Raw genomic sequence first — 25,800 nt, 5'->3', positions numbered from 1 at the left:
GAGGAGCTTTTGTAGTAGCTGGAAAGTGATAAAATGCTATAATAATAAATTTGTAAACATTTGCACAGTGTTGGAATCCTCTTCAGCCTAATGGAGTCCCTCAGTCCCTGTGTCTATCACAGCAAAGGAATGATAAAAGCTCTGCGTCTGCTGTACTAGACCTTCAGCCTTTAAATTGGGCCATGCTGCAAGTTTAAGGCAAGGATTGCCCATAGTTAAATACTCTTTTAATTAGCTGTATTTTACATTTTCAAGATTTTTAAAGTATTATAATGTTTAAAGGTGTTAGGTAAGTCTTCAGTTTGGTAACATTTGTTTGTGTCACCATCTGGTTTAGTTATTAATGTAGTCTTTAGCATTAATCCCCCCAGTTGGTTATATTGCTGTGCTCAGTAGGTTCTACTCAAGATAGTTTGGTTTGTGAGGTCAGGATATGAGGCGTAGTCTTGCCTTTTACTGCTATGCTGGTGCATTTCTTTGTCATATCCCATAATTTTTGCAGAGTGTTATTTGGAGCATATTTTGGTGTTTTCATTACCATAGAGGGGATGACTTCTCCAAAAGCATCCTTCAGAGCTGCAGCAATTTTTGCTATTTTGTGAATATGAGAAAATTAGGCATGAAGAAGGTATGTCTCAAGACATTGTACTGTGTTACTCTTACCCAACTTCCCTTGAGGCTATTCAGCACTCCTGGTGGCATTTCTGTAGGATTTGCTTTGTAAAATAACCTCTGCTTTTGCATACTGAAATGGTACTAATAATACTAAGTTCTGTCTTTTCCATTCCGTGGCGTGAAAGACTAATGCCAAATATTTGGTAGTGATCGCAATATTTTTTCAGGTATTAAAGGCATCCATTTCTGCTGCATCCATAAGAATAGGTACTTCAGAGCTGCACATGACCAAACACTGGAAGAAATGTGGGAAGAGCCTTCGGAAGTCATGTGTAATGTTGCAAAACAAGTCAGGACTATCTTAGTATTTGTGAAGTGCATATTCTGTTCTGGGTTCCTCTTACAGAGGAGACAGCAATATAAAACAGTAGATAAGTGTCCGGGGGTCATAATGATCAACTGGGAGTTCTGTTGCCTTTTTATATAAAGAGTATTTCTGTTCTACTATCAACATGATGCAGAGATACAGTTTTAGATCTACTTTGTATTACATCATTTCATAAAATACCAGCTACATTTGTAATCTCCTTGGAAGGAATATCTTGGAACTTCAAAATAAGTAATTACCTAAGTTCTGTTAAATCCATCTCTAAATCTTAGGGCTTCTTGAATAAATTTCCTTTGGATGCTAGTAGTAATAAACTTTCCTGTAATTTCATTTACAGTATTGAGAGAGATGAGCCAGGTATAAAACACACTTTTGCTGTTGTCCTTGTAACTTGGCTTTGACTTCTGCTCAAGGTGGCATTAGTTATTTTCAAATTATCATTTTACTGCATGTCTCTCAGTGCACTTCTAGATGAGTACTTGTGCACACATACTGCTTAATTTCATTACATCGGGTATTGCTCATTTGATTCCACAAATTACTTCTGCGACTTAGCAAATGCTTGGAAATACTTCATAAAGGAAAGTCTTGGGAGAAGATTTTTAACCACTTAAACTCCATACCTAGCGAATTTTTACCTTCGTGTAAGATGCCAGTCATTTTTGTCTTAGTAACTTGAAATGGGAGGAGAATGAAAAGCTCTGTAGTTCAGTAGTTACAATTTCTAAAAGAAGTTAGTTACTGGTAAGTTATTTCCAACTTACTGAGAATTTTTAGATCTGCTAAGACACATTTCCATTGGTAGAACAAAATTCCATAGTCTCTCTTGCTAGTGCGCTTTCACCTACCAAGCAAGGGCATGATATATATAATATACATTTATAAATGGACAAGTACCAGTGGGATGCTTAGCACTTTGCCAGTGTCTGTCTGTTTTAGCAGTTTGTAAAAGTATTTTAAAAAGGAACTAACTGCAATCTTTTCAGCCCTGGTTGCTCTGTGACCTCTATAATTTGAGGCTGTGAAAAATAATTTCATTAGTGAATCCCAAAGCTCTTCAAGTAGTGCCTCATTCTTGCTGTTCTGTAGATGGGGAAGTTTGGGCATAAAGATGAGAGTTGATTAAAGGTAGATCAGCTGAGTAGCGTAACTGTGGAAAAGCACTTGGGGTTGAGTCTTAGTTCTGTATTCTGCTTCCTGGTTGTGTAGGAGACAGCACAACTGCTGTCCATCACCCAGAAGGAAAGTGAAGGAAGGCTGCAGGGCATTTAACTCTTGTTTGTGTGCTAAGGAAGTTGAGTGTGATGAAACTAATACTGGGAGAATTGTGCTGGAATGGATATTGGCAAACTTTGCTAGTGTAATGTTGAAGCTTACCTTGAAGTAAAAGAGAAAAAAAGAGGCAGGATTGTTTTCTAGGAGTATTTGTTTTATTTCTACACCATAGTTTCCCTAACAGAAAGCACAAAATGTTCATTATAAAATCAAACATGTTAAAATCAAGTTATAACTCACTATTCAGAATGATCTTGCCATTTGATAGTGACCTTTCTACTTGTTATAAGTAATGGGAGAGAATGTGTGTATGGCTTGGACGTTGTGTCTGTACACTACCAGACATGAATTCAAGGTAATCAGCTTTCCGTATGCATTTTATATAGGACTATTGCAAAATTAAAAAGGCTGAGTCAACACCATACTTATATTTTGAGTTCTGCTAATATTTCTGAAAGGGGAAAAAAAGTTCTAAAATTATTTTAAAAATATATGGATAGGCAGACCATAATTATATCTTTCTTTTCTTCACAGGCATTTGTAAAGGATGTACATGAAGATTCTATAACAGTTGTATTTGAAAACAAGTAAGTATATTGCTGATGTTACACCTAGAAACATTCCCATCTTGAATTTGATGAAACTAAATATAACTTAATAATGATAGAGATTGGCATCTTTTAGATACTATAGGCTTGCTGCTAGTGTGTTTTAGAATTATGTTTGAGGTGTTTATTATGTTGTGACATTTTCATGTAAATGCTTTTATTCAAATATTTTTAAGTACAAAACTGTTGGTGTGAGATTTCTTAGAAAGATGAGCATATTATTGAACTTACATAATTGCAACTAATGTAAGTAAGCAGTAGTATCATGACTGCTTCTGTCTCATGGGAATATCTTACTTTAATTTACCAAATTACGTTAATACAAAATGTGTTTTACAGATACGTGATAAATGCCTGTTTTCTTAGCTTAAATTTTCCTCATCACTTAAGGGCATTACAAGTTAGCCTTCCATTACACTGTTCAGCTCAGGTTTTCTTTCCTTCAGGAGGTAAACAACATGCTGCTATATACTTTTTCCTGTCAATCTTTATTGCATCGTCTGTGGTTTTGGAAATTGTTTTCTTATTTCTCTAAAAATAAGTTTTTTGTCATACTCATTTTATTCAGTCTCTGTTATAGAACCTGAAAATTCAAATTGAACTCAGACTGATTCCAGATCATGTTTTCATTAGCTATAGATAGAACCAAAGAAACAAGACTTCTTTTGAATGAAGAGTTCAAAAGGGTGATGAAATTTTTTAATTTGTGTTTCTGATGTTGAGAATAAAACCTATGACTGTAAACACAAATCTTCCAGCAGTAGTTTGTACAAAACAGTGCAGGTAGCATCAAGCTATCGTTTAAGCTGCTTAATGATCACTTAATGGGTGTTTCTTCCAAACATTAATATACCTTTTCTATAGATGTTTGTGTGCACAAGCTCTGCAAAACTCAAATATTAACGGATTTTGAAAGCAGTAATGGTTCTTCTTAAAAAAAAAAAAAAAAGTGAATAGGCCATTCAGCATATTTTTATTTGTAGCTGGCAACCAGAGAGACAAATACCATTCCACGATGTGAGGTTTCCACCACCTGCAGGCTATAATAAGGATATAAATGAAAGCGATGAAGTAGAGGTACGTATGCTCCATTCTCAGAATTTGATTTGAGAAGTAATAGAACTTGGGGTGGAAAAAATGTCAGCCTAGCCAGTTGTAAGGCTTGCCTACATGTTGCATGGCATCACCTCTTTAATCCCAAGTACTACATAGAATATTATGTCAAGCATGTCATCAAAAGAGATTTTTGCTGTGTTAGGCTGTACTGTACTTCTTTGACTACATTTAATTTTTAACTCTTTAACTACGCAGATGTTTAATAATGTCTATAGGTTAATAAAACTTAAAGCTGAATGAGGAAGATTGTGTTACATATGTAATACATATGTAATGTATACAAAATACATTCAAATGTAAAAATATAAATGTAAATACTGATATATATGTAGAGGGAGTCTGACTTAAGTATGACATATTCCTAAAACTTGCCTGCTTTATGAAAAAGTATTTTTTATAATTATTATTAAAAAAGAAGTGAGAACTTGCATTTATATTTTGGCTGCATGCTATTTAAGTTTATTTTGATTTGAAAAATAAGAACATGGCAATTTTTTTCTGTAGATGTGGCCAATTTCATGTATGTGCTACAGTAGTATAGATATACGTCCTCTCCTATCTTCCGTCCCCCACTTGTAAAACCTCTTTGGACTTATACACAATATGCGTTGTTGATTGAATTTAAGCACTGAAGTCATTATTACTGGTAAATCTTAGGTAAAATATTATTTATGATATGATATAGATAAGTTTATATCCTACCTGTACTTGCAGTAGATATTTCAGCTGTTACATGCACACTGTGCAGCGCCCAGGTTGGAGACTTTAAATATCAGTATATCGTGCTGGTTTTCATACATAAGACCTGATGATTATACTGATCAATATCAGCTTTTCTGATGTCTCTTAAGAATGCTGCAAATACATAATATGTATATTTTGTTTAGGTTTATTCCAGGGCAAATGAAAAAGAACCCTGCTGCTGGTGGTTGGCTAAAGTGAGAATGATAAAGGGTGAGGTAGGAATATGCATATGTACATATTTATTTACTTATATAAACTATTTTTTTGTGTTGATTTCTTTTATATTGATGTGCAGTAACATAAGCTTTTCCCTCTTCACTTTCAAGTAACTTCTTGATTAGTACTGTTGCAATTGCCATTAACATCAATGTAAAAAGTTCAAATTTGACTTTTAGAGTTAACAAAAGCACCTTTCACTTAATAGTGTTAAGTCTTACTCTTGTCATAAAATGTGTGTCTTGGATGATTTTATTATTTTTATATCAGTTTTACGTAATAGAATATGCAGCCTGTGATGCTACGTACAACGAAATTGTCACAATTGAGCGTTTGAGATCTGTGAACCCCAATAAACCTGCAACAAAAGATACTTTTCATAAAATCAAACTGGAAGTTCCAGAGGATTTAAGGCAAATGTAAGTGCAAGAATTTCTTTATAACTTGCTTCAAAACATGGGTAACTTCTTGAGTGTGAGAAAAGAAGGAATAAAAATGCTTCTTAGTGTTTGAAAGTAATTTCTACAGTTTTCAAGTAAGAATGTAGAAAATAAAAATACGAATGTGATAAGAAGTATAAAAATTATTTTTGAAATGCATCTTATTTCTGCAGGAGGAAATACTTCCTTTAAGGTTTTAAGACTTACATGCAGCATAGATTAAAACTTTTATTCATTACAATATGTATTCTTACTTGTATTCTCGTTCAGTGATGTACTCAAACTAATATGAATCCGTTCTTGGTCAACTTTATTGATGATTTGCAAACAGTCACTCTATCAGTGAAAGAGCATTTGACGATCTATCCAAATTGGTATTTAATGACAATAGAAGACTGCCCTGTGTTGTAGGGCATAAGGTATTTTGGTGATAGCTTTGGATATCACGCTTTTGGTGATAGCTCAGTTGTGCAATAACAATATCTCCCATAGTATGGTACAGAAACAATTGTTTTTCTCCTTTAATGCTGTCATGTCTTTTCCTTCAAAATATAGCTCTAAAACCATGGATTAATACCATCTCCCCTTGTTTAGCTTCAAATCAATTCTTGCTTTTTTGAGATGCGTTTTATTACCCCGATGTGGAATAAGCTATAAACTCAGATTAAACTCAGTTTCTCAAGGTAATGTTATAGTACACAAGTTCACTAAGTAATGAGTAGACAGAAGAAGTCTAGAGAAGCAAAACGGTGCAAGAGATCACCGTAAGGTCATTAGAATGCTGCAGTGGATGCAGTGAAGTTGCATATACTGGTTCATGGAGTGTTTGAAACTCAAATTTGCTGGATGTGACAATCCTAGCTTTTTTTAATGTGAAGTTTTCCGTAAGTGGTTTGTCATTTCTTAGATTTACATACAGATACATTTTCTAAAACAAACAAACAAACAAAAAAAAACAAACAAAAAACCACTCTCATTCTACTGTTTCGAAAACCACTGAAAGTAAAAGGACTAAATTACGTCAGAATGAATGAATACCTGCATTAAAAGGGAAAACTTGGATATATGATTTTTTTTTTTAGATTCATTGTATTAAGAAAATAATATTTTTTTTTGGCCGTGAACCATAAATGCAGCAGTTATTATTTTTAAATATGTATATGTTGCATTTTTATTCTTAGGTGTGCCAAAGAGTCTGCACATAAGGACTTCAAAAAGGCAGTTGGAGCTTTTTCTGTAACATATGATTCTGAAAACCATCAGCTTATTATTTTAGTAAGTATGAACATTTAACTATACCAAATACAGTGTTTTGTTTGAAAGGTACATATGTAAAACACTGTTTTCTTTGTTAATAATTTAGTCAATCAACGATGTAACAACAAAGCGGGCAAATATGCTGATTGATATGCACTTTCGAAGTCTTCGTACCAAGTTATCCCTGATTTTGAGGAATGAAGAAGCTAGCAAACAGCTGGAGGTATGTTGTTTTTCTCTGAAGTTTTTTTTTTTTTTAAAAAAAAGAAAACATGGGCACTTACTAGCTGTTAGGATTTGTATGGGGATGAAAGTAATTATCTACTGATGCTATTCTTAGTGTTAAAAAGATGCAGATGAAGATGTAACCCTAACAAAGAGGTTCATAGTTACAGGGCCACTTCTTACAAATAATCATTTTTATCCAACCTTATATCCAGTCCTGCCCATCAACCAGGATCTTGTATATACTTCTTTGTATTTAACACACGTATTTGTTTTGCATTTTGAACCATAGAATAGTCACTATGGCATGAATAGTGCTACATACTAAGTAGCTTTTAGTAACTGTTTTTAAAAATAGGTGGAGTGAATATGGCTTGATAGTGAGATGGACTACAACTGAATCTTGCAAAACAAACATAGTGAAAATGAGAGGTGGATCTATAGGAAGGGGTGAGACTGATGTTGGTAGGATGTACAAAGGGATTGGTTTGTCTCTAGATAAAATGTTAGGAAATTGTCTTAGAGCAGATACAGCTTCTGATATTCCTGTAACTGGAGAGTGGGTGTTGACTGGCAAGAAGTTTGACTCATACTTGTCCATGGAAAAAAAAGGAGTAGGCTAAGAAATCAGAGGATCTTTGTACAGTAGAATTAACATATCTTCATGTTTTTACTCCTATCTACAAATTGGAAAAAAATAGCAACATTTCAAAAAAACTTTTTTTTAGATCCATCAGCAGGAACTAGAAGTACCACCAGAACTATTGTTATTAAAGTTCTACATTGGGTGAATACCAGCTCTGTTATTTTAGAGCCAGATTTTGTTATTCCCACCCCGTGACCCCAACAGGGATTAGACCAGTTTTGGTTTTAGCTTGAAATGGGATGTGGTGTAGTCGTTCAGGACTCTTGTAAGCTGGATACAACAAGTTCTTTCTTAGGTTATTCTCATTAGTCTTTTGATTTCTGTATTTGAAAGGTGTGATCCAAGTTTCTTTGGGTCTTGGTTTCTTGCTGATCTTGAGAAAACCAGTCTCTTCTCATTGGTGTTCCTTCTTGAGCACAATCCATTCTTCTCTGTCTTCCTCCAGAACTGACAATTGTGTGGGTAGTTTACCTCTTGAAGTGCAAAGTATTATTTTGGAGGTGGGAAGAACAACAGCCTTTTTAGAGCTAATTCTCTGTACATGCTCCCACAAATGCATGCACCAGCAGCCGCTGTAATTGATTCCTTTCCCAAACTAATGTGGGATTCTTGCTCTCATTCTAAGTCTGAACCTTTTTTTTTTTTCCTGCTGTGAAAGACTGGACAACTTGATTTGATTCTGACTGGAAGGCCTTTATTCTACATGATCAGTATTTAAATTAAGGTTGTTGTGAGAAAAATACGGTTATAATTACTGTGACAAAAGTTGGGAGACATTTTTGATGTTGGCATTTGTTTCTTGTATGTCGAGAACCATGAAGTCAATTTCAGCTAAATTTGAAAAACTTCAAGTACTAAAAATCATATTCAGAATTTCTGTTGAAACGCTAATTGACATACAGACTGCACACGTCCATCTTCAGGGGAAACACTTAGTGAATGCTTTGGGCTTTTACTACATTATTATTTGATGGGAACAATGAACCATTAATAAACTCATTTTCATGCCTTTTAATCTGTAAGAGTACTCTTAATCTAAGCTATAATCACTATACCAGCTTTTTTCCTCCCTTCCCTTTGTTGTATTTTGTACCTTCTTTTCCACATATTAGCTTCTGGACTTATGTGGCCTTCCTTCTCAAATATGGCTTTTAGAGCATGAAGTGAAATGACCAGTTATTTTTTGTTTGCATCCCTTCCTAGTAGGTGTATCTTAGTTGTGTTTTTAATGTTTAAAAAAAAAAGCCCAAATTTGGAAATGTATTCTTGCATTCTGGTTTATATCTTATTCTCTCCGAATGCAATTAAGACATGACCTCTATCTCTCTATTAAAACATTATTTGCATAGTTGTTTCTCATTAATCTGTCCAAAGAAAATAAAGATTTTACTGTGTTTAGTTGCAGTACATCTTGTAATATATAATTTCCAGAAAAAGCTAATGATATTGTAGTACATGCTATATATGACAGCATCATGAACATCATAGGGACTGACATGATCGTCCTGTTCTCTACTCTTCATTTGGTGGTCTGTAACATATCAAACAGTAAATTAGTTTTTGGATTATCAGTTGAAATGTAGATCTGTAAACATTGCAGTTGGTGCTTGCTTTCGGAGTTGTCTGTAATCTAGTTAAAGAAGTGTTTGATAGAGGTCCCCCAAGTTTGTGAAGTATTTCATAACACTTGGATACTTTACTTCATATCCATCATAGCAGATTCTGTCTGACAGTGATTTTCCACAGGGTATTTATCATTATCTTTAAGCTGACAAGGTTGGATAATAGTAGCGGTTCAGATGGGACAGAGTAGACCATTATGTATGCATTTCCATCATGTTTTTTCAACCTCTGTAGAGTTTCATGTTGCTGAGGTTAAACTGCTGTTAGTACCCAAACTAACTTAAAGTGCACCTGTGTACGTCTTTACCACTTTGATTGCAATGCAGAAAAATGTACAGAGTTATATTTTGACTTGGGAAAGGTAATACAGAGCTTTCACTTTATTTTCTTGCAAAACATTCTTTCCATTTTACTTAATACAGACTTTACATCTGTGATAATGTATCTTCCGTAGATGCATTAAGCTGTTACTTTCCTGTGGTCTGTTACGTGGTCTTGTGCTCAGACATTAGTGGATGGCATGTGCACTTTTACATAGTTTTACTTATTGTGGTAATCCATGACTTTACATACTTTATATTTGCTTTTCTCTGTAGGTTTAAGTACTGTAACTTTGTTTAAATGTATGACAACTTCATTGTCATAAACAATGTCTGTGTTATTCTGTGTATTCGTGTCTTACTGGTTTCTCTCCATATGCTTCTTTTAGTTCTCATGGTAACCAAACTTAGTGGTCTTCCCATTTCATATAGCGCAGGCATCCTTTAAGAAATCTGTTTTTTGAAAGTATGAAGAGGATGTGTAGGAGAAATTTATCAGTCATTGTTTTAGTCTTCATAAACAAGTCATTTTTATGGTGTTTTTTTCTGTTTAGAAATAAGTCACCATTTATGTTTAGTGGCTTCCCTGCTTGCTTGATGGGTTGCTGTATGCAATTCAGCATTTCCCAAGTATTTTTCTTTGTACCCACAATAATCTGAGGTACCTGGGATGGGCAGAGGCTGTTCACATCAATACAGGATTGTATGATTCTGCCAAAATCTACCTTTCCTACTTGTTTGAGTGCTTTCAACATGATCCAACTCTATAATGTGCTGCAAGATACTTCTCAAAAGCTTCCCTGTGTTCTCAGTTGTTTTCTGTATGCATGTTGTGTGACAGAAGCTTCATACAATCAGGAAAATGTTGAAACTGTTTTATGTATGGGCATGTTTATGCATGATTCTGTAAGTTGGAGCTCAGTAACATACTTTCTTGGAAGCTTGGGGCTGCTTTACAAAATTGTTTCCTGTGGTCAGTAGAGGTATCTTTAACCTGTTCCTTACATTATTTTTGCAAGTTTTATCTAGATTTTTAGCAATACTTTTTCAAAGCTATTTTGAATTAGTTTTTTCTTGGTGTCTTATTTCATATAGGAGATCCTCATTAAAATTCTGTAAGCTATTTTGTATTGTTTAGCTATGCCATAACAGCTTCATGTGAAGGTGATGATAGTTGCAAAACCAGGTGTTTGCGATTACCCGAGCTTCAAAAATGATTGAGAGTTGATATAATGGTAGAGTTTTTAGTAACTCTTATTGCCCTGGTGGAGCAGGGGATTTTGTCTTAGTAGCATGAATCTGAAGTTCTCAGGTTGATCCTTCTGTATGGATAGAAACGATTCCAGTATGTGTTTAATGGGTTTTCTGGATCCAAGCAATGTAGTGGAGTTACACCTTAATTTTGTGTTGTCTTACATGGACAGATTTCTCGTTTCATTTCTTTTATGCACAGTAGATACATATATAGCTAACATTGTCTCCTTGTGACTATTAATTGAGTTACTGTTCTTTCCCATTAACAGTTGAAATGGGTGCATTTTTCTGCCAGAGATCATAGGATTTGCTGTAATAATCTATATAAATATGTATCCTTTTCAGAGCTCTAGACAACTTGCATCACGATTTCATGAACAGTTTGTTGTACGTGAAGACCTAATGGGTTTGGCCATTGGCACTCATGGTGCTAATATTCAGCAAGCCAGGAAAGTCCCTGGAGTGACTGCTATTGATCTTGATGAAGATACTTGTACATTCCATATTTACGGAGAGGTAAGTTCCCTTCTTTACCCTTTCAGAAGAGATTACAATAGGAGAATTTACCTCATTTCTCTCATACACGTGTGTTTTAGGATCAAGATGCGGTGAAAAAGGCAAGAAGTTACCTTGAATTTGCTGAAGATGTCATACAAGTCCCAAGAAACTTAGTAGGTATGTCAATTCTGGTGGGTGTGATATTAAAGAAAAATGCCTTTAGAGAACACGTTTTTACTTTCAGAATTTAAAAAATACATATATATGAAGTTTTCTTTGAATAGTTCATAGGTGGTACAAAGCTTGGGGCTTTTTTTCTCAGCTGTGCCGAATTTTTCAGTTTACACGAAGGAATTACGTACTGGTTTGCGGTTCAGAAAGATCTTCAACTAGAAGCAGTATTCTTATACTTAAATATGAAGTAGTAAAAGTAGTTTCTAGATTGAGCCAAAGAATTAAATGATTTCCTCCAAAGATGTGGAGAGATTTGTTCAGCTGTACAACAGATGAGTCATTATTGCTCTGACTTGTATTTGTCTTTTCTCCTGTGCTTTTACTTCTAAAATATTGTTTGTTTAGAAGCAGCAGTGTGGGATGAATTGAAGGCCTGGTTAAGGCACTCAAAGGTCAAGAAAACACTCAAAAGACAATTTAATGACTTCCATTATTAACTATGTCAAGACGGTCCACAAGAATGCATGCAGCACTTGTTGGTGTGTGTGTAAAATAATTTTAATGAGCTTCTGTTGCTTTAAAGCAACATTAAAAATACATAGCATAACCCAGTAGATAAGAGAAGGGAAAATACACACTGTAGTATACTTTGAAAGGTAGGTAATTTTAATAGTTCGTGAAGCAGTATGTGAAATCTGGTGTGGAAGCAATGTGGAGTTCTCCAGAGGTACAAGTACTTCAGAATGTGGCACCTCAGCTCCGGAGTTGATAAAAAAAACAGTAGCTTTTAGGGTAAGTTCTCCATCCCCCTCCCTCCCAATTCCACTGGTGGTAAGTGAAATGATAGGCTGCCATCATTATTTTAACTTGAAGTTTATTTTCTTTGTTTCTATTCTATGTTTAGATCTCTGAACTTACTTCCGGTTTTGGCAGCTTTGCGTTTCTAGTCTGTTTCTTGGCCTAGATCCCTTCTAATATAAAATTAGATCAACCATATGTCATATCCAAAATAAGCAATGTTTGGTAATTTACTTTCTAACTTCTAATGATTGCCAGAAAACTAAATAATTTTCATTAAAAAGGCAAAAGGCCATTTTCCTAGATTTGCATTTTCTTTAGATAAAACAAAATTTAGCATCTGTTTTTCTACTTAATTATCCTTAAAAAAAAAAAGGCAACATAAAAAATAATTCTTTTTAAAGGCTGCATGGAAATTAATAACCTGAAATGTAGGCATGCAGTCCATAATTTTTAATGAATGTTGTGTATGTTGATGAATTCTATCTAAAAATAAATACTAAATATTTTTTCATTGGTACAAGTAATTTACTGTTCATTTTTGTGTTTTGGTTTACTTGACTTTTTTATATACCACCAAAGCTTTTCAATATTTATTAGCAAGCTGTTTTTACATTTACTGAAGGTGTGTAAGGGAATAAAGTATTCCAAATAAGCTTTAGAATCTCTGAGTAGGCCTTTGTGATCAAGGAAGAGTTTACTGTCCATCTCTTGTCAATTTTCTACAGATATGAGGCATTTAAAAGTTCATGGTAGAAAAATGGAAATGCAAAAGTGAAACTTCATTTAGGAAACTTTATTTAGCTTTGAATGATAGGTACAGTATCCCCTGCAACTAAAAGAGGGTTTTAATTTGCTCTCCAGGGATTAATTGTACCAACAAAACAGTAGCAGTCCTGTATTCAGTATTTTCTGCCCTTATTTAAGTAATGTGCCTGCATAAATGTTACATTCTAAGTTTTTCATGAGTTTTAAGATTCTGTATTCCTGTTCTGTGCAGATAACATCTTTGATATCACTCTACTAAGCTTTTCTTTATTCCTGTAATTGCAAGATACGGCCTTTCGTTATTCACCTCCCAAGCAGCTAATTTATCCTGTCTATTTTCAGACAAGTTAGTGTGTTCAGGTTGGACAGAACTAAACTTTCCATTGTTTCAAATGAGAATGTGGTTCTGAAGATAAATGTAGGCATTGCTGACATCAGAGTATAATTTGTTTTTAATCTGACTTTTTAATGAATTGTAACTTTTTTTCAACTATCTCTAAAGAAAAGCTCAGTTTCTAAGAGAATCTATAATATAGGAAAACCTTAGCTATTTTTTTTAACAAACTAACTAATGATTTGGTTTTGTTCTCTACCTGAAAAGTGATGAAACATCAAATGTAGGTCATTGTAAAAGTTTAAAAAAATATGTAACCAACAAAGTTTATTCTTAAATGATTCTGAAGTTAATTTAAATATATCAAAGCAAAGCCAAATAAGCATGCAAGACAGTGAATAGATTTGTAACCAAGATCATAGAATAGCTTGGCTTGGATGGGATCTTATAGATCCAGTTCCACCAACCCCCTTGCCATGGGCAGGGATGGCACCCACCTGACCAGGCTGCCCAAAGCACCAGCCATCCTGGCCTTGAACGCCTCCAGGGATGGAGCGTCCACAACTTCCCTGGGCAGCCTGTTCAGTGCCTCACCACCCTCTGAGTTAAGAATTTCCTCCTAACTTCTAATCTAAATCTTTCTTTTAGTTAAAAACTATTTCCCCTTCCTGATAGTCCTAACACTACCAGTCTGTGTAAAAAGTCACTATATGTTTTTTTATAAGCCCCACTTCAAATACTGAAAGGCCACAATGAGATTTCCCTGGAGCCATCCCTTCTCCAGGCTGAACACACCCAACTCTCTCAGCCGTTCTTCATAGGAGAGGTGCCCCAGCACTCTGATCAGCTTCGTGGCCATTCTCTGGACTCACTCGAACAGCCCCACATCCTTGTGCTTGGGGCTGCAGACCTGGATGCAGTGCTCCAGCTAGGGCCTCATGAGGGCAGAGCAGAGGAGGACAATCCCTTCCCTCGACCTGCTGGCCATGCCTCTGTTGATGCAGCCCAGGATGCAGTTGGCCTTTTGGGCTGTAAGCACCCACTGCTGGCTCATGTTGAGCTTTTCATCCACCAGAGCTCCCAAGTTCTCTGCAGGGCTGTTCTCAGTGAGTTCTTCTCCCAGTCTGGGATTGCCCTGACCCAGGTAGCAGCACTTTGCTCTTGGACTTGTTGAACCTTGTTAGGGTTGCATAGGCCCACTTCTCAAGCTTGTCCAGGTCCCTGTGGATGGCATCCCTTCTTTCTGGTGTGTCAGCTACACCACTCAGCTTGGTGTTATCTGCGAACTTGCTGAGGATATGCTTGATCCCACTGTCTGTGTTGATAAAGATATTAAGCAGCACTGGTCCAAAGATGGACACCATTTGTCACCAGCCTCCACCTGGAGCAGCTCTCTGGGTGTGGCCATCCTGGCAATTCCTTATCGACCAGATAGTCCACCCTTCTTACCTCTCCAATTTAGAGATAAGTATGTTGTGTGAGACTGTCAAAGACCTTACAGAAGTCCAGGTAGATGACACTGGTTGGTCTTTCCTTGTTGACTGTTAGATTTACTCCATCATAGAAGACCACTGGAAGGCATGATTTGCCCCTGGTGAAGCTGTGCTGGCTGTGTCAGATCACCTTCTTGCCTTAACTTTGCTTCCAGGAGGATCTGTTCCACAATCTTCCCGGGCATAGAGGTGTGAGGCTCACCAGTCTGGAGTTCCCCACGTCTTCCATTCTACCCTTTTTCAAAACAAGATTGATGATGTAATACAGAAGTGCAGAATTGTGATTCATTTCCTTTGTTCTCTGTAGAAGCTTTGAAAAGGAAGGGAACTATACTCAGTTATGAACCTTCATAATAAAGTACCTCTCTTCCTGTACGCTGCAGTGATTGCTTTGGAACATTACCAAAGTTAACGTCCCAGGCTGCCTTAGACATTATAGTTCATGGCTCATTGACTAAATCTTTGTTGTGGAGTATTATGTCATTTTGACAAGTTCTTGAACTGTTACTGAATGGTTGTGTTTAACTAGAATATAGTAATGCTCTCAGGTTTTAGGGGAAAAACCCTGAAAATGGAATCTTTTGTATGTTCTTTCTGTAGGAAAAGTAATAGGAAAAAATGGAAAGCTGATTCAGGAGATAGTGGACAAATCTGGTGTTGTAAGAGTGAGAATTGAGGCTGAAAATGATAAAAATATTCCACAAGAAGAGGTATGTTTTTAGTTCATGTGATTTCTATATATGTTAACTGATGGTTATATTCTACCCAGTGCTAAAATTAAATTTTCTTTGTATTTTTGTAGTAGTAAGTGAGGTGAAACTCTGATTACTGTTCTTTTTCCTTACGGAACTGTGTTTCCCTGTTAATGTTAAAGGGGCATTTCTATGTAAATTGGACTTTATTTTTGTTTTAAAAAAATGCTCTATGAAACTTTGTGATGCACCTTCTTAGAGACTTCACGTTATTCCTGTTAGAAGCAGTGATATTGTTTCTTGGCATATGCTAAGCTGTAAATTATATGCAAATCTTCCTGTTGCCATTCATTAATTTGCCTTGAGACCGATTTCTTGGGGTTTTACCTGCTTTCAATTTTACTAGTAAGTTCTTACAGTGTAAGGAAAAGTTTGTGTTCTGTGTGTAAACCCCTAAACCCTTTTTTTAAATGTAATCTGAATTCGCAGTAGCATGTGATTTGTAATTTAAAGGAAAATCAACCATGAATGATGTGAAATGCCATTTATGCACAGAAAGGCTATCCAAAATTGTATGTTTTTTTCCTACCTACCAGCCTTGTAGAAGGCTTTAATGAAGTCTTGAACTTTTTAATTTGACAACTTAAGGCACTTCTGTGTGGGGTTATGTTGTGGGGGAAAGGTTGCAGGTTTGAAAGTAAAGCTTTAAGCAAAAAGGTTTCAACATCTCAATTTAGGAGAAGTCCCTGCACTTCAAATGTGAAATGTGCTTGATCAAACTCTTACCCGAAAATCTGAATATGTACTCATTAAATAACCCTTGAATAAGACATGAAATAGATTTCTAGAACACTTATGTTCTTGCTTCAGTAGTTTTTCATCTTTTGTATCATCATGATTAAATTATTACAGAAGACCCACAGTTCAATTTTTCTGTAAAAAGTGGCAAAGCAATTAAGGTTTTTTTACTTCATTACTACTTTTACATCTATTTGAAAAGGTAAGAAAGTCAACTCTATGTAGATTTAAAAGATTCACTTCTATTTCAAATACTATTTCTAACAAACTTACAACTCTAAAATTCTTGAGCTGTCTTAATAAGCAAGAGGGTGCTGCTTTTGCTGCAGGCTAAAAGTTTCAAAGTTTTTGATGTTGCCTACAGAAGAAAATTTGGGTAAAAGAGTAAGTCATGCTATAGTTGGATTTCAGCTATTTTCATTCTTGTGTCTCAAAAAAACTAATTTGATGTCCAAAATACATCTTTTAAAGATGAACTGAAAACCTTTTCACCTGCCAAGCTCTGCATTCCTATTTCTGTTTTTCCTGATAGTGACATTGTTAACCCTGGCATTCCTTATGCTGCTTTAGGTATTAGTTGTGTCATGTTTTACACCAGGAAAAATAGAAAAAAAAATGATGTCAAAACCTGGCAGGTAAAAGTTAGTACCTGTAAGCTTATTTCTGTCATATTTGAAATGAATGTCTAGGAATCTTCCATTGTGTAGACACGTATATTGCAGACTTGTTTTGTGAAGAACAGTGGGTCACTTTTAATTACAGTATTGGGTTCTTTCTGTTAAGACAGATCTCAAAATCCTGCCCGTAAAATTTGGGTGTGGTTCCATACCTCCCATGATTTTATGAGGTCTTCAGGCTTTTCATCTTTTAAAATAGGTTTTATTTCTTATAGTAGCATATGTTATTTCTAAATTTCTGAGCAGATGACTTATGGGCATAAGAATTGACTACTGAAACTAAGTTGAAGATTGGTGCTTTTGCTTTGAAGGCAGAAATAAGCCTCAATAAATAAGCACTTTGGAGTTTTTGTAGGGCTAACAATCCTTTACATTGCTACTAGCTCAAATTCTTAAGAGTTGGCATTTTTATACTTAGAGTTCCCCACTAAAAGCGACAAGCATCTACCTCTTCTTTACATGCTATTTTAAGTCAGTTGTCTTTTAAAAATTGATACTATATACTAGTTAATGCCAGTTCAGTGTAAAAGTAATTACTCTTCATCAAGTCGTATTAAATATTTATGAAACAAAATTACCTCGATAATAAGATAGTCCATTTCAGTGGACCACACCAGTGGCTAAAAGATTTCTGAAGCTCAAAGCCTAGAGTTAGTGTAGCGTTTTCTTAGCATTAAAGGGTTGCTGGGGGCAGGTAGAGGGACACAAAAAAATCCTTTGGATGCAATCCTGTAAAGAGTGTGTGTGCAGTGAGAGTTAAGGGTGTTCAGAACTCATGATGAGATACTGTGAGATACCCTACTATAGTAACTTAAAAAAAATAAAATGTTATCAGTTCAGTTAGGGATAGTCAAGCTCTGTCTACTCAGGCATGGGTTTCAGCAACTGAGTGTTTACAAGATTTAGGTTGACCTCTGCAGTTTATAGTGAAGCTTATACTGCTGTGGTGAGGTTTCAGCTGGTACAAAATTCAGGTAGTTTAGTCATTAGGTTTGTGTGGGCAATAGTTCTACGTTTTGAATTGATGCTTAGCCCAGTTTTAGCCTGGAGTTAACCTTGTGGAAATTATTTTTGAATCTGCTAAAATTTAGCTGTTTTCAGCACTTGGGACTCTTTTAGGTAGATTTCTTAAACCACTTTTCACCACCTAAGTTAGTCTTTAGGTATTTTATCTGTAAGGGTCACAATTTCAGGTGTTAGAACTTGATCAACTCCAGGCCTACATTTCACAGGTAACTAATGAATCACTTAATGTTTGAAAGGTAATGGGTTTGTAAGCTAGTAATTGTTGCCTGATGTGCTAACTTATGTGCCTTTTACCATTTGAGGGATCCTTAAGGAAGAGCAAGCTTTGCTGTGTGACAGTGTTAATTTGACTTTAAAAAAAAAAAAAAAAAAAGATTCAAGAAAGGCTTCTTTACTGACCTGCAGCATAAAAGTAGCTGGTGTGAGAGAGCAGACATAATCAGCAAAGGTGGTATTAGTTCTGAAGGAAGGGAGGAAACCTGAAGGGTTTTGTATGTTTTACTCGGTGGGAATAATAAATGTTGATATTGATGTCTAAATTTTCTTAAGATTGTCTTTTTTGCATAGAAGGATAATTCCCTTTAGTCAGCATCAAAAATTAAATATAGTATTGTTTCATTTTTGAATCTGTGCTTATGCATGTTGTAAAAATTATTTTAAAAATTTATGGTAATGTTTGGCTCTCTTCAGTATGTGATGCCTACTCAGTAATCATAGATTTAATGTTACTATGTTGTAGGGAATGGTACCATTCGTATTTGTGGGAACCAAGGATAGCATCACTAATGCAACTGTTCTTCTGGATTATCATCTTAATTATTTAAAGGTGAGGAGAATGATGCTACTCTACCACTGAAATTTGTCTAACAATACCTAATAAGGTAGCAACAGGATGATGAACAAAATCTTTTCAGGCCCAAAAAGCTGTTGAAAAGTGGCTGTTACACAATCTACATTAAAGGCTTCTTGTAAAAGTTTTATTTCTTTGATTCTTAAATGGCTTCTAACATGGGAGTGGAAAGTGCTCGATAGCCCTGAATTTTTTCTTAGATTCTTCAATTCATAGTTAATTCAGTCAATTTTTTTTCTTTTTGCTGTACTAACCTTTCTGAACAGAAGGTCATATAACAGCACTCACCTGTCTGTGTAACAGCTGGAGAGCTTGCTAACTGTGCAACAGTTTTAAACATTTAAAGGGTTCTTTGGTAAACAAACTATTCTCAAAGCTGACTTACGAAGTATTAAATACATTATCAACAGCAATACATTAGTTTCATATTTTTTGAGAAATGCGTGTCTGTACATTCACGTATGGTTACATCACCTGCAATGCTTGTGTTTGAGTAGGAAGTGGACCAGCTACGTTTGGAAAGACTGCAAATAGATGAGCAGCTTCGACAGATCGGAGCTACTTCTAGGCCCCCACCAAATCGTACAGATAAAGAAAAAGGATATATGACTGATGATGGTCCAGGACTTGGGCGAGGTAGTCGACCTTACAGAAACAGAGGGCATAGCAGACGTGGTCCAGGCTACGCTTCGGGTAGGTAACGAGAAGCATGCTTACAGCTTTAATAGAAGCCTATTGGATGCTGCTTTGGTCTCTTGCTTTCTTGAATGCCATTCTGTTAGTAGTTAATATTTAAGGCTTGGCTGTTGCAGGAACTTGGAAACAGATGTTCAAATAGAAATTCAATTAAGTACTAATATTTGGAGATTATTTAGAGCTTTATGCTGTAGAAAATACTCTGAATGAAAATAGGTCAGATTACATTAGCACTATTTTACTGCAGCTTCTGTCTCTTAACACTGTAGCCTGTCTTCTAGATCACGAACTACTAAGGGCAAGGATTGGTAATTTATCTGTATTTTGAATGACTCTTAATAAAACCTGGTTTTCATTTGACCCTGTAAGAGGCTATTTTAGTATAAGTACTTGCAAGTGAAAGTAGGATGTTTACATCCTGAAGTTGAACTTGGGTGCTTTTGCTAGAAGAGCACAGTCAATGACAGTGTGTTCTTCTTTTAAATCTTGTATAATTTATTTATGAATAGCTCTAAGGAGCATGCTTCTTTAGAGCAATCTGTTACCTCAGTATCCAGAGTATAGGCCGGCTGATGTTTGCACTTATTGCAGTGTCTGTGTGAGCTCCATGACATGCATATGATGTAATAAATAATTAGTGTTATTCTGGTGAAGCCCTTTATGATTTTTAAGACACAGGTTCACCTGCATAGGAGAATGAAAATTTGGAAAAAGAATGAACTTCTATCAGTAAAAGTGATCTGTTAACTTCAAAAAATTATGTAACGGACAGTTATTTTGAATCTGATACGTTTATAGTGTTCTGACTTCAGTTTCTGCTTCTGTAGTGTGTGTTACAGGCTGTTTCGTGGTGGGTTGAGGGGAGGCAGGACAAGTTAAATTCAGGAATTTCAGTTTTTTTAAGTATGATTAGATGTGATTTTCTGCATTGTGAAAACTGCATTTGCACAATAAATTCAATAATGGATAGTAATAATACTAACTATAAAAGTGTGGCAGACAATTTAACCTGAAACATACTTCTAACTCACAATGTCTATACTGACTTTTTTGAAGAAATAATGCATATTACAAGCATCTCTGTATTATGTATGGAGGCAAAAATTTCAAAACCATTTTAAAAAGAGAAATCTCTAAGTGTACAGATGTATTTTCCGTTCTACTGTAATATTTTCATGCTTAGCTACACTGGCACGTTTTGGATTTTTTTATCCTCTTGATAGGAACTAATTCTGAAGCATCAAATGCTTCTGAAACAGAATCTGATCACAGAGATGAACTTAGCGATTGGTCGTTAGCCCCAGCAGAAGAGGAGCGAGACAACTACCTACGTAGAGGAGATGGACGAAGACGTGGAGGTGGTGCAAGAGGGCAAGGAGGACGGGGTCGTGGAGGATTCAAAGGTAAATCTAGATTTCTTTTTGAAGAAGAGAAGGTTAGCAGTGTTATCCTTAAGCAAACTCAGTTTCCTCAGCCTCTTGTCTTAAAACATGCTTTAGCCTCCTAGCCATCATGGAAAGATCTGTAAATATGTTGAAGCTTACCAAAGTTGACTGCGCTTTTCTATCCTGTGGTTGATTGTTTTGAGAGACATTTTTCTCCTGAGGGCAACTAAGAAAAGTCTTTCTTAAACTGTACTGATTTTAAATGGTGGTTTTGTGTACTGTGATTTACTGCATGAGAAGATTTTCTATGATGGTACTTGGGCCATAGTTTGAACATTGTTGTTATGTTATCAAGGGTATGTGTTTAACGTCCCTTAGGATGAAAATTTTCAAGTTAATTAACTGTTAGGCTTTAGCACTTCTTGAATACAAGAAAATTCTGTTTTCTTACTCGAAAAACCTGGTTGATTAATTCTTTCTGCAGGAAACGATGAACAGTCACGAACAGATAACCGTCAGCGTAATTCAAGAGATGCAAAAGGGAGAACAGCAGATGGATCTCTTCAGGTAATTTTTCCTCTTCTTAGAACTCTGCACTGCTTAAAGATGCATAAGTGTTAGTGTATATGTACTAACATGGGATTCTTCAAAACTGCAGCTGACAAAGTAGCCTTCTGGTTCCTTGTTATCTAATCATGTTTAGAGGAATATCAGAGTTCTGTATTGTTTTGTATTCCACACACAGGACTTGGTATCTCAAGTTGTGTAAAGATACAGCTTCCTAATGCTGTTGTTTTGCTGACAGTTTTTAAAAGTTCAGAGTAGTGCAATTTGATTTTAATTTTTGAAGTGAATTGAGATGACAAACTTGACTTCTGAAGCTAGCTCAGACTTACCCCAGCTCAAATTACAGTATAGAGCTTATTTCTGGAACTTAGCTTTCCCTTGAGTTAGAACACTGATCATGAGTCCTAAGGTTTTATTAGACAGCTGTATTTGATTCTTTGTTGTAATTAGTTTTTTTTATTCTTCATTTTCACTTTTCACAGCATTTTCTGCTCTTGTTTTTCCTTTCAAAATGAGGGAGCATAACTGAGCAGAAAGAGTAGTTAATGCTTTAAGTAAAAGGGGTGGGAGTGCTTGTATTGTATCCAAACTCTCCAGAGTGAAGAAGTTTACACTTTTAAATGCACCTTTATTACTAAATGTTTGCAATTCAAAGCTGTGCAATCTAGAAAGCAAGTTAGGAATATAAATGGAGAAACAGTTCAATATTGATCTTACAGATTTTTATAAAGATACTGATTTTTTCAACTTTTCAAGTGTTTTCTGGGGTGAAGTTATTCATGATGACATTTTTAATATATATATGTTAAGGTTTCCCAAATGGAAATGCTTTGTGTTAATGTGCAGACCTACCACTTCTTACCACATAGGATGAGCTATGTTAGGAAGGAGGAATAATGAGCCAGCTGTAGCTGCCACCTTCTATATGGTGTTACAAGGAGTCACGGGTCTGGAGGGAGATTCAGCTGGTTCTCAGTGTCTTGGTTTAGGCTGGTTTTTTTTTGTTTTTTTGTTGTTTTTTTTTTTTTTTTTTAAAAAAAAAAAAGGAAAAATTTGGAGCATGTGACCAAATGCTTTGTTTTTAAAGTGGGAGTGCTAAACTCGAGGATGTAAATACAGATCCGAAATGCAAACAAGTAGCACGCAGAATAAAAATATATGCACATACATGGCCACACAACTTTTACAGTTAATGAGCAATTCACTTGCAAAATTTGAAGTAAAGGAGGATGAAGCAGATAAAGAAGAATGTTGATGTTAGAGGGGAAAAAAAAAGTCATGATACCAAAGTCATGATTTTTGTCTGTTACTCCGAGATTTGGATGATACTTTTTCTATATTTAAATAAGTACTTACATATGATTGAAACCTGACTGATCAAATTGTAATAAATTTTTGTAATATCTCAAGGAATAAGCCAGAAATGAGTTTAAGAGTTTACCCCCTACAAGCATAAAAATCTTGCTTTCAAAATGTTCACTTGAGTATTTTTAGTGCCATTTATAAAAGCCATGTAGATTTTTGGTGAATTAAATGAAATCTTTTTTGGATTCCCTAGGTGGATGAGACAATTTTGGGGGTGTTAGTATCATTTCATGATTTTTGTTTATTTTTTCAAAAATAAATATTTCCATACAACAACTAGAAACTTGAAGTAAAAGTGAAATGATGTTTCAGAGTTCCATGTACTCTAAGTTCTTCAACTTGCTCTTGCACAAATATAGTATGTTTTTGCTTTGGTGAGGGAGCAGAGCTTTCCAAGACTAGGCAGACTGGAGTGTTTGTGGGGATTTGTTCTTTTATGGCCAAAAGTATGTGGCATTTTCAAACAGAAAAAGAATCAGCCATGCTCCATTTTATCTAGTTACCTTTAACAGAGCCTTAAGGGTGTGTTACTATTTTCTGTCTTCTGACGATTTAATAAACAGCACTCCTCCCAGGCTGCAAAGGTAATGAATGCGTAAGGGGTGGATGAAAGGAGGAGAATGCTTTATATAACTCTGACTTGTTCCAGATCAGAATTGACTGCAATAATGAAAGGAGTGTCCACACTAAAACATTACAGAATACCTCCAATGAAGGTAGTCGGCTGCGCACGGGTAAAGAACGTAATCAGAAGAAAGAGAAAGCGGACAGCGCAGATGGTCAACAGCCGTTGGTGAACGGAGTACCCTAAACTGCATAATTCTAAAGTCATATTTCCTATACTGTTTCAGTAATTCCTATTCCACATTAGAGAAACTTGTTAGGCCAAAGACAAATAGTAGGCAAGATGGCGCAGGGCATGAAATGAACATATGTTCTCTGTTAGCCTTTTTTAACATCAACAGTATGCAGTTGTTTTCAGAATAAGAAGTTATTCAAATATTTGCATAAAAATATCTGAATTTCCGAAAATCGCTTTCAAGTACATATTGCACTTCAAACAATGAAAGAATCTTTTTGTTTGTTTTAAAAATACTGAGCTGTGCATTGGTAAACTTTCTGTTCAGTTGTACCATTTTAACGCATCGGGTCAAAATCACTGCTCAATTTCAATTTTCAGAATAAATAGTGTTTGCAGTAATCAAATTGGCTTCTGTTTTCAATCTAACTTACAAGTTCTTCATGAAATGCTATGTCGTTTTATGTCCTGTGTCAGTTCACATTCTGGTCCACCTTTTTCAGTATTTTAGTGGACCCTGAAAAATGTGTGATGTAACAATTGTCATTTTCATTAGCAAAAAAGTTGTATGATCTGTGCCTTTTTTATATCTTGGCAGGTAGGAATATTATATTTGGATGCAGAAATCAGGGAAGATGAGTTGGTAACACTAAATGTAAAATATATGTAGCAATCCTTGTCAGACGTTAGTACTTTATAGACAAGTGCATGCTTTCCATAATTTTTTCCTTACATAAGCATTGGGTTAGGCAGTTATAAGAATAGGAAATTTTGCACTGAAGATTTGGCAAATAGTGTTATTGAAAAAGGGGTGTAACTTTTTTCTTTGTAGGCAGTACAGATTTTTTTTTAAAAAAAGAAAAAAAAAACCTTTCCATTGTGGAAAACTAAAAAACTCGTTGTTACTGAGGGAACAAATGTAACTCGTTCACAAGCTAGTAATGTGTGCCTGCTATTTGGCCAGATGACCAGTCTAAAGCGCTAATGTTCTTCATCGTCCCAAAAGTTTTTGAATTTCTGTTTTAATCTGGGGACTATTTCAGGAGAGTTAGGAAGAAAATCACCACTCTGAAAAGTTCAGGTGTAGTAACTGGAGATACTGGGGGTAGAACAAATCCATCTTATTTTGAGGTACAAGGTCTGAATTACCAGCCCATTGGAAGGCAATGCAGAATTTGATCTAAAGTACAGTCATACACCAGGGAAGGGTGGGAAGCGGTGGGAGGAGCTGTGCTTTCTTTTATTTTTGGTCGTGCATTAAACTCACTGGGCAAAGCTGTATAAGGACCTACATTTTAATCCATTTTATTCAAATTACTCCAGGAGAGCCACTGATTGTGTACAGAATTGTACAAACTTGACCTTGCCTCTGATGTATTTTGTGAGTTTTGTTTCTTTTGCTTTCTTCATTCTTTGTTTTCCTTGCATACAGGTGAGCATACTAAAAATGGCAACAAACTGCACATGATTTAACAAATATAAAAATGTCTTAAAAAGTATTGCCAAACATTAATGTTGATTTCTAGTTATTTATTTTGGGAATGTATAGTATTTGAAAACAGAAATTGGTACCTTGCACACATCATCTGTAAGCTGTTTGGTTTAAAATACTGTAGATAATTAACCAAGGTAGACTGACCTTGTAATGTAACTGCTCTTGGGCAATATTCTCTGTACATATTAGCTACAACAGATTGGATTTTATGTTGACATTTGTTTGGTTATAGTGCAATATATTTTGTATGCAAGCAGTTTCAATAAAGTTTGATCTTCCTCTGCTAACTGATGTTGATGCAATCCTTATAAATGATTGCTTTAAAAATCTCAAAACAAGTAGAGAAAATATTTCTGTTTAGACTTTAACTGTAGTCATTGTTACTTATACGTTCTAGAAAACTTCTTAAAATATTACCAATTTTCAAAAAATATGGCACATAATGCTCAAGAAACAATCTCATTATGAAATGGTACAATACCTGTTGAGTTGTCACATTATATGCACTATATTTCTTACATTCAGTGGTTGAGTTTACTAAGGTGCTAACTAGGTTAAATGTGAAATTACTAAACTACTACAGTCTTGACTAATTAGTTGCATTCCATTCTCAAGTGCATTTTGGGATTATGACCTTTCAGTATTTGTGTGCTTAACA

General features: G+C 35.4%; 1 protein-coding gene across 5 annotated transcripts in view; it reads left to right on the top strand.

Moving 5' to 3' along the window:
* The window catches only part of FMR1 (fragile X messenger ribonucleoprotein 1), a 31,292-nt gene extending 5,863 nt beyond the window's left edge, over positions 1 to 25,429 (top strand). The window contains exons 2-15 of one of the 5 annotated variants that reach the window (XM_068696803.1): positions 2,813 to 2,865; positions 3,870 to 3,963; positions 4,890 to 4,961; positions 5,233 to 5,381; positions 6,584 to 6,677; positions 6,766 to 6,882; positions 11,073 to 11,243; positions 11,324 to 11,402; positions 15,393 to 15,502; positions 18,725 to 18,811; positions 19,333 to 19,528; positions 20,791 to 20,934; positions 21,401 to 21,483; positions 23,498 to 25,429. In XM_068696803.1, coding sequence (XP_068552904.1) covers positions 2,813 to 2,865; positions 3,870 to 3,963; positions 4,890 to 4,961; positions 5,233 to 5,381; positions 6,584 to 6,677; positions 6,766 to 6,882; positions 11,073 to 11,243; positions 11,324 to 11,402; positions 15,393 to 15,502; positions 18,725 to 18,811; positions 19,333 to 19,528; positions 20,791 to 20,934; positions 21,401 to 21,483; positions 23,498 to 23,659 — 1,611 coding nt within the window. In that variant the 3' untranslated portion in view covers positions 23,660 to 25,429. Of the gene's footprint in view, positions 1 to 2,812; positions 2,866 to 3,869; positions 3,964 to 4,889; positions 4,962 to 5,232; positions 5,382 to 6,583; positions 6,678 to 6,765; positions 6,883 to 11,072; positions 11,244 to 11,323; positions 11,403 to 15,392; positions 15,503 to 18,724; positions 18,812 to 19,332; positions 19,529 to 20,754; positions 20,935 to 21,400; positions 21,484 to 23,497 lie in introns of all 5 variants that reach the window. The other 4 variants (XM_068696804.1, XM_068696802.1, XM_068696805.1 and 1 more) reach the window with 4 other exon arrangements.
* Positions 25,430 to 25,800: the final 371 nt, after the last annotated feature.

This window comes from Anas acuta, chromosome 13, assembly GCF_963932015.1.
Source record: "Anas acuta chromosome 13, bAnaAcu1.1, whole genome shotgun sequence".
Taxonomy (NCBI): domain Eukaryota; kingdom Metazoa; phylum Chordata; class Aves; order Anseriformes; family Anatidae; genus Anas; species Anas acuta.
This window is presented reverse-complemented; position numbering and strand designations above follow the sequence as displayed.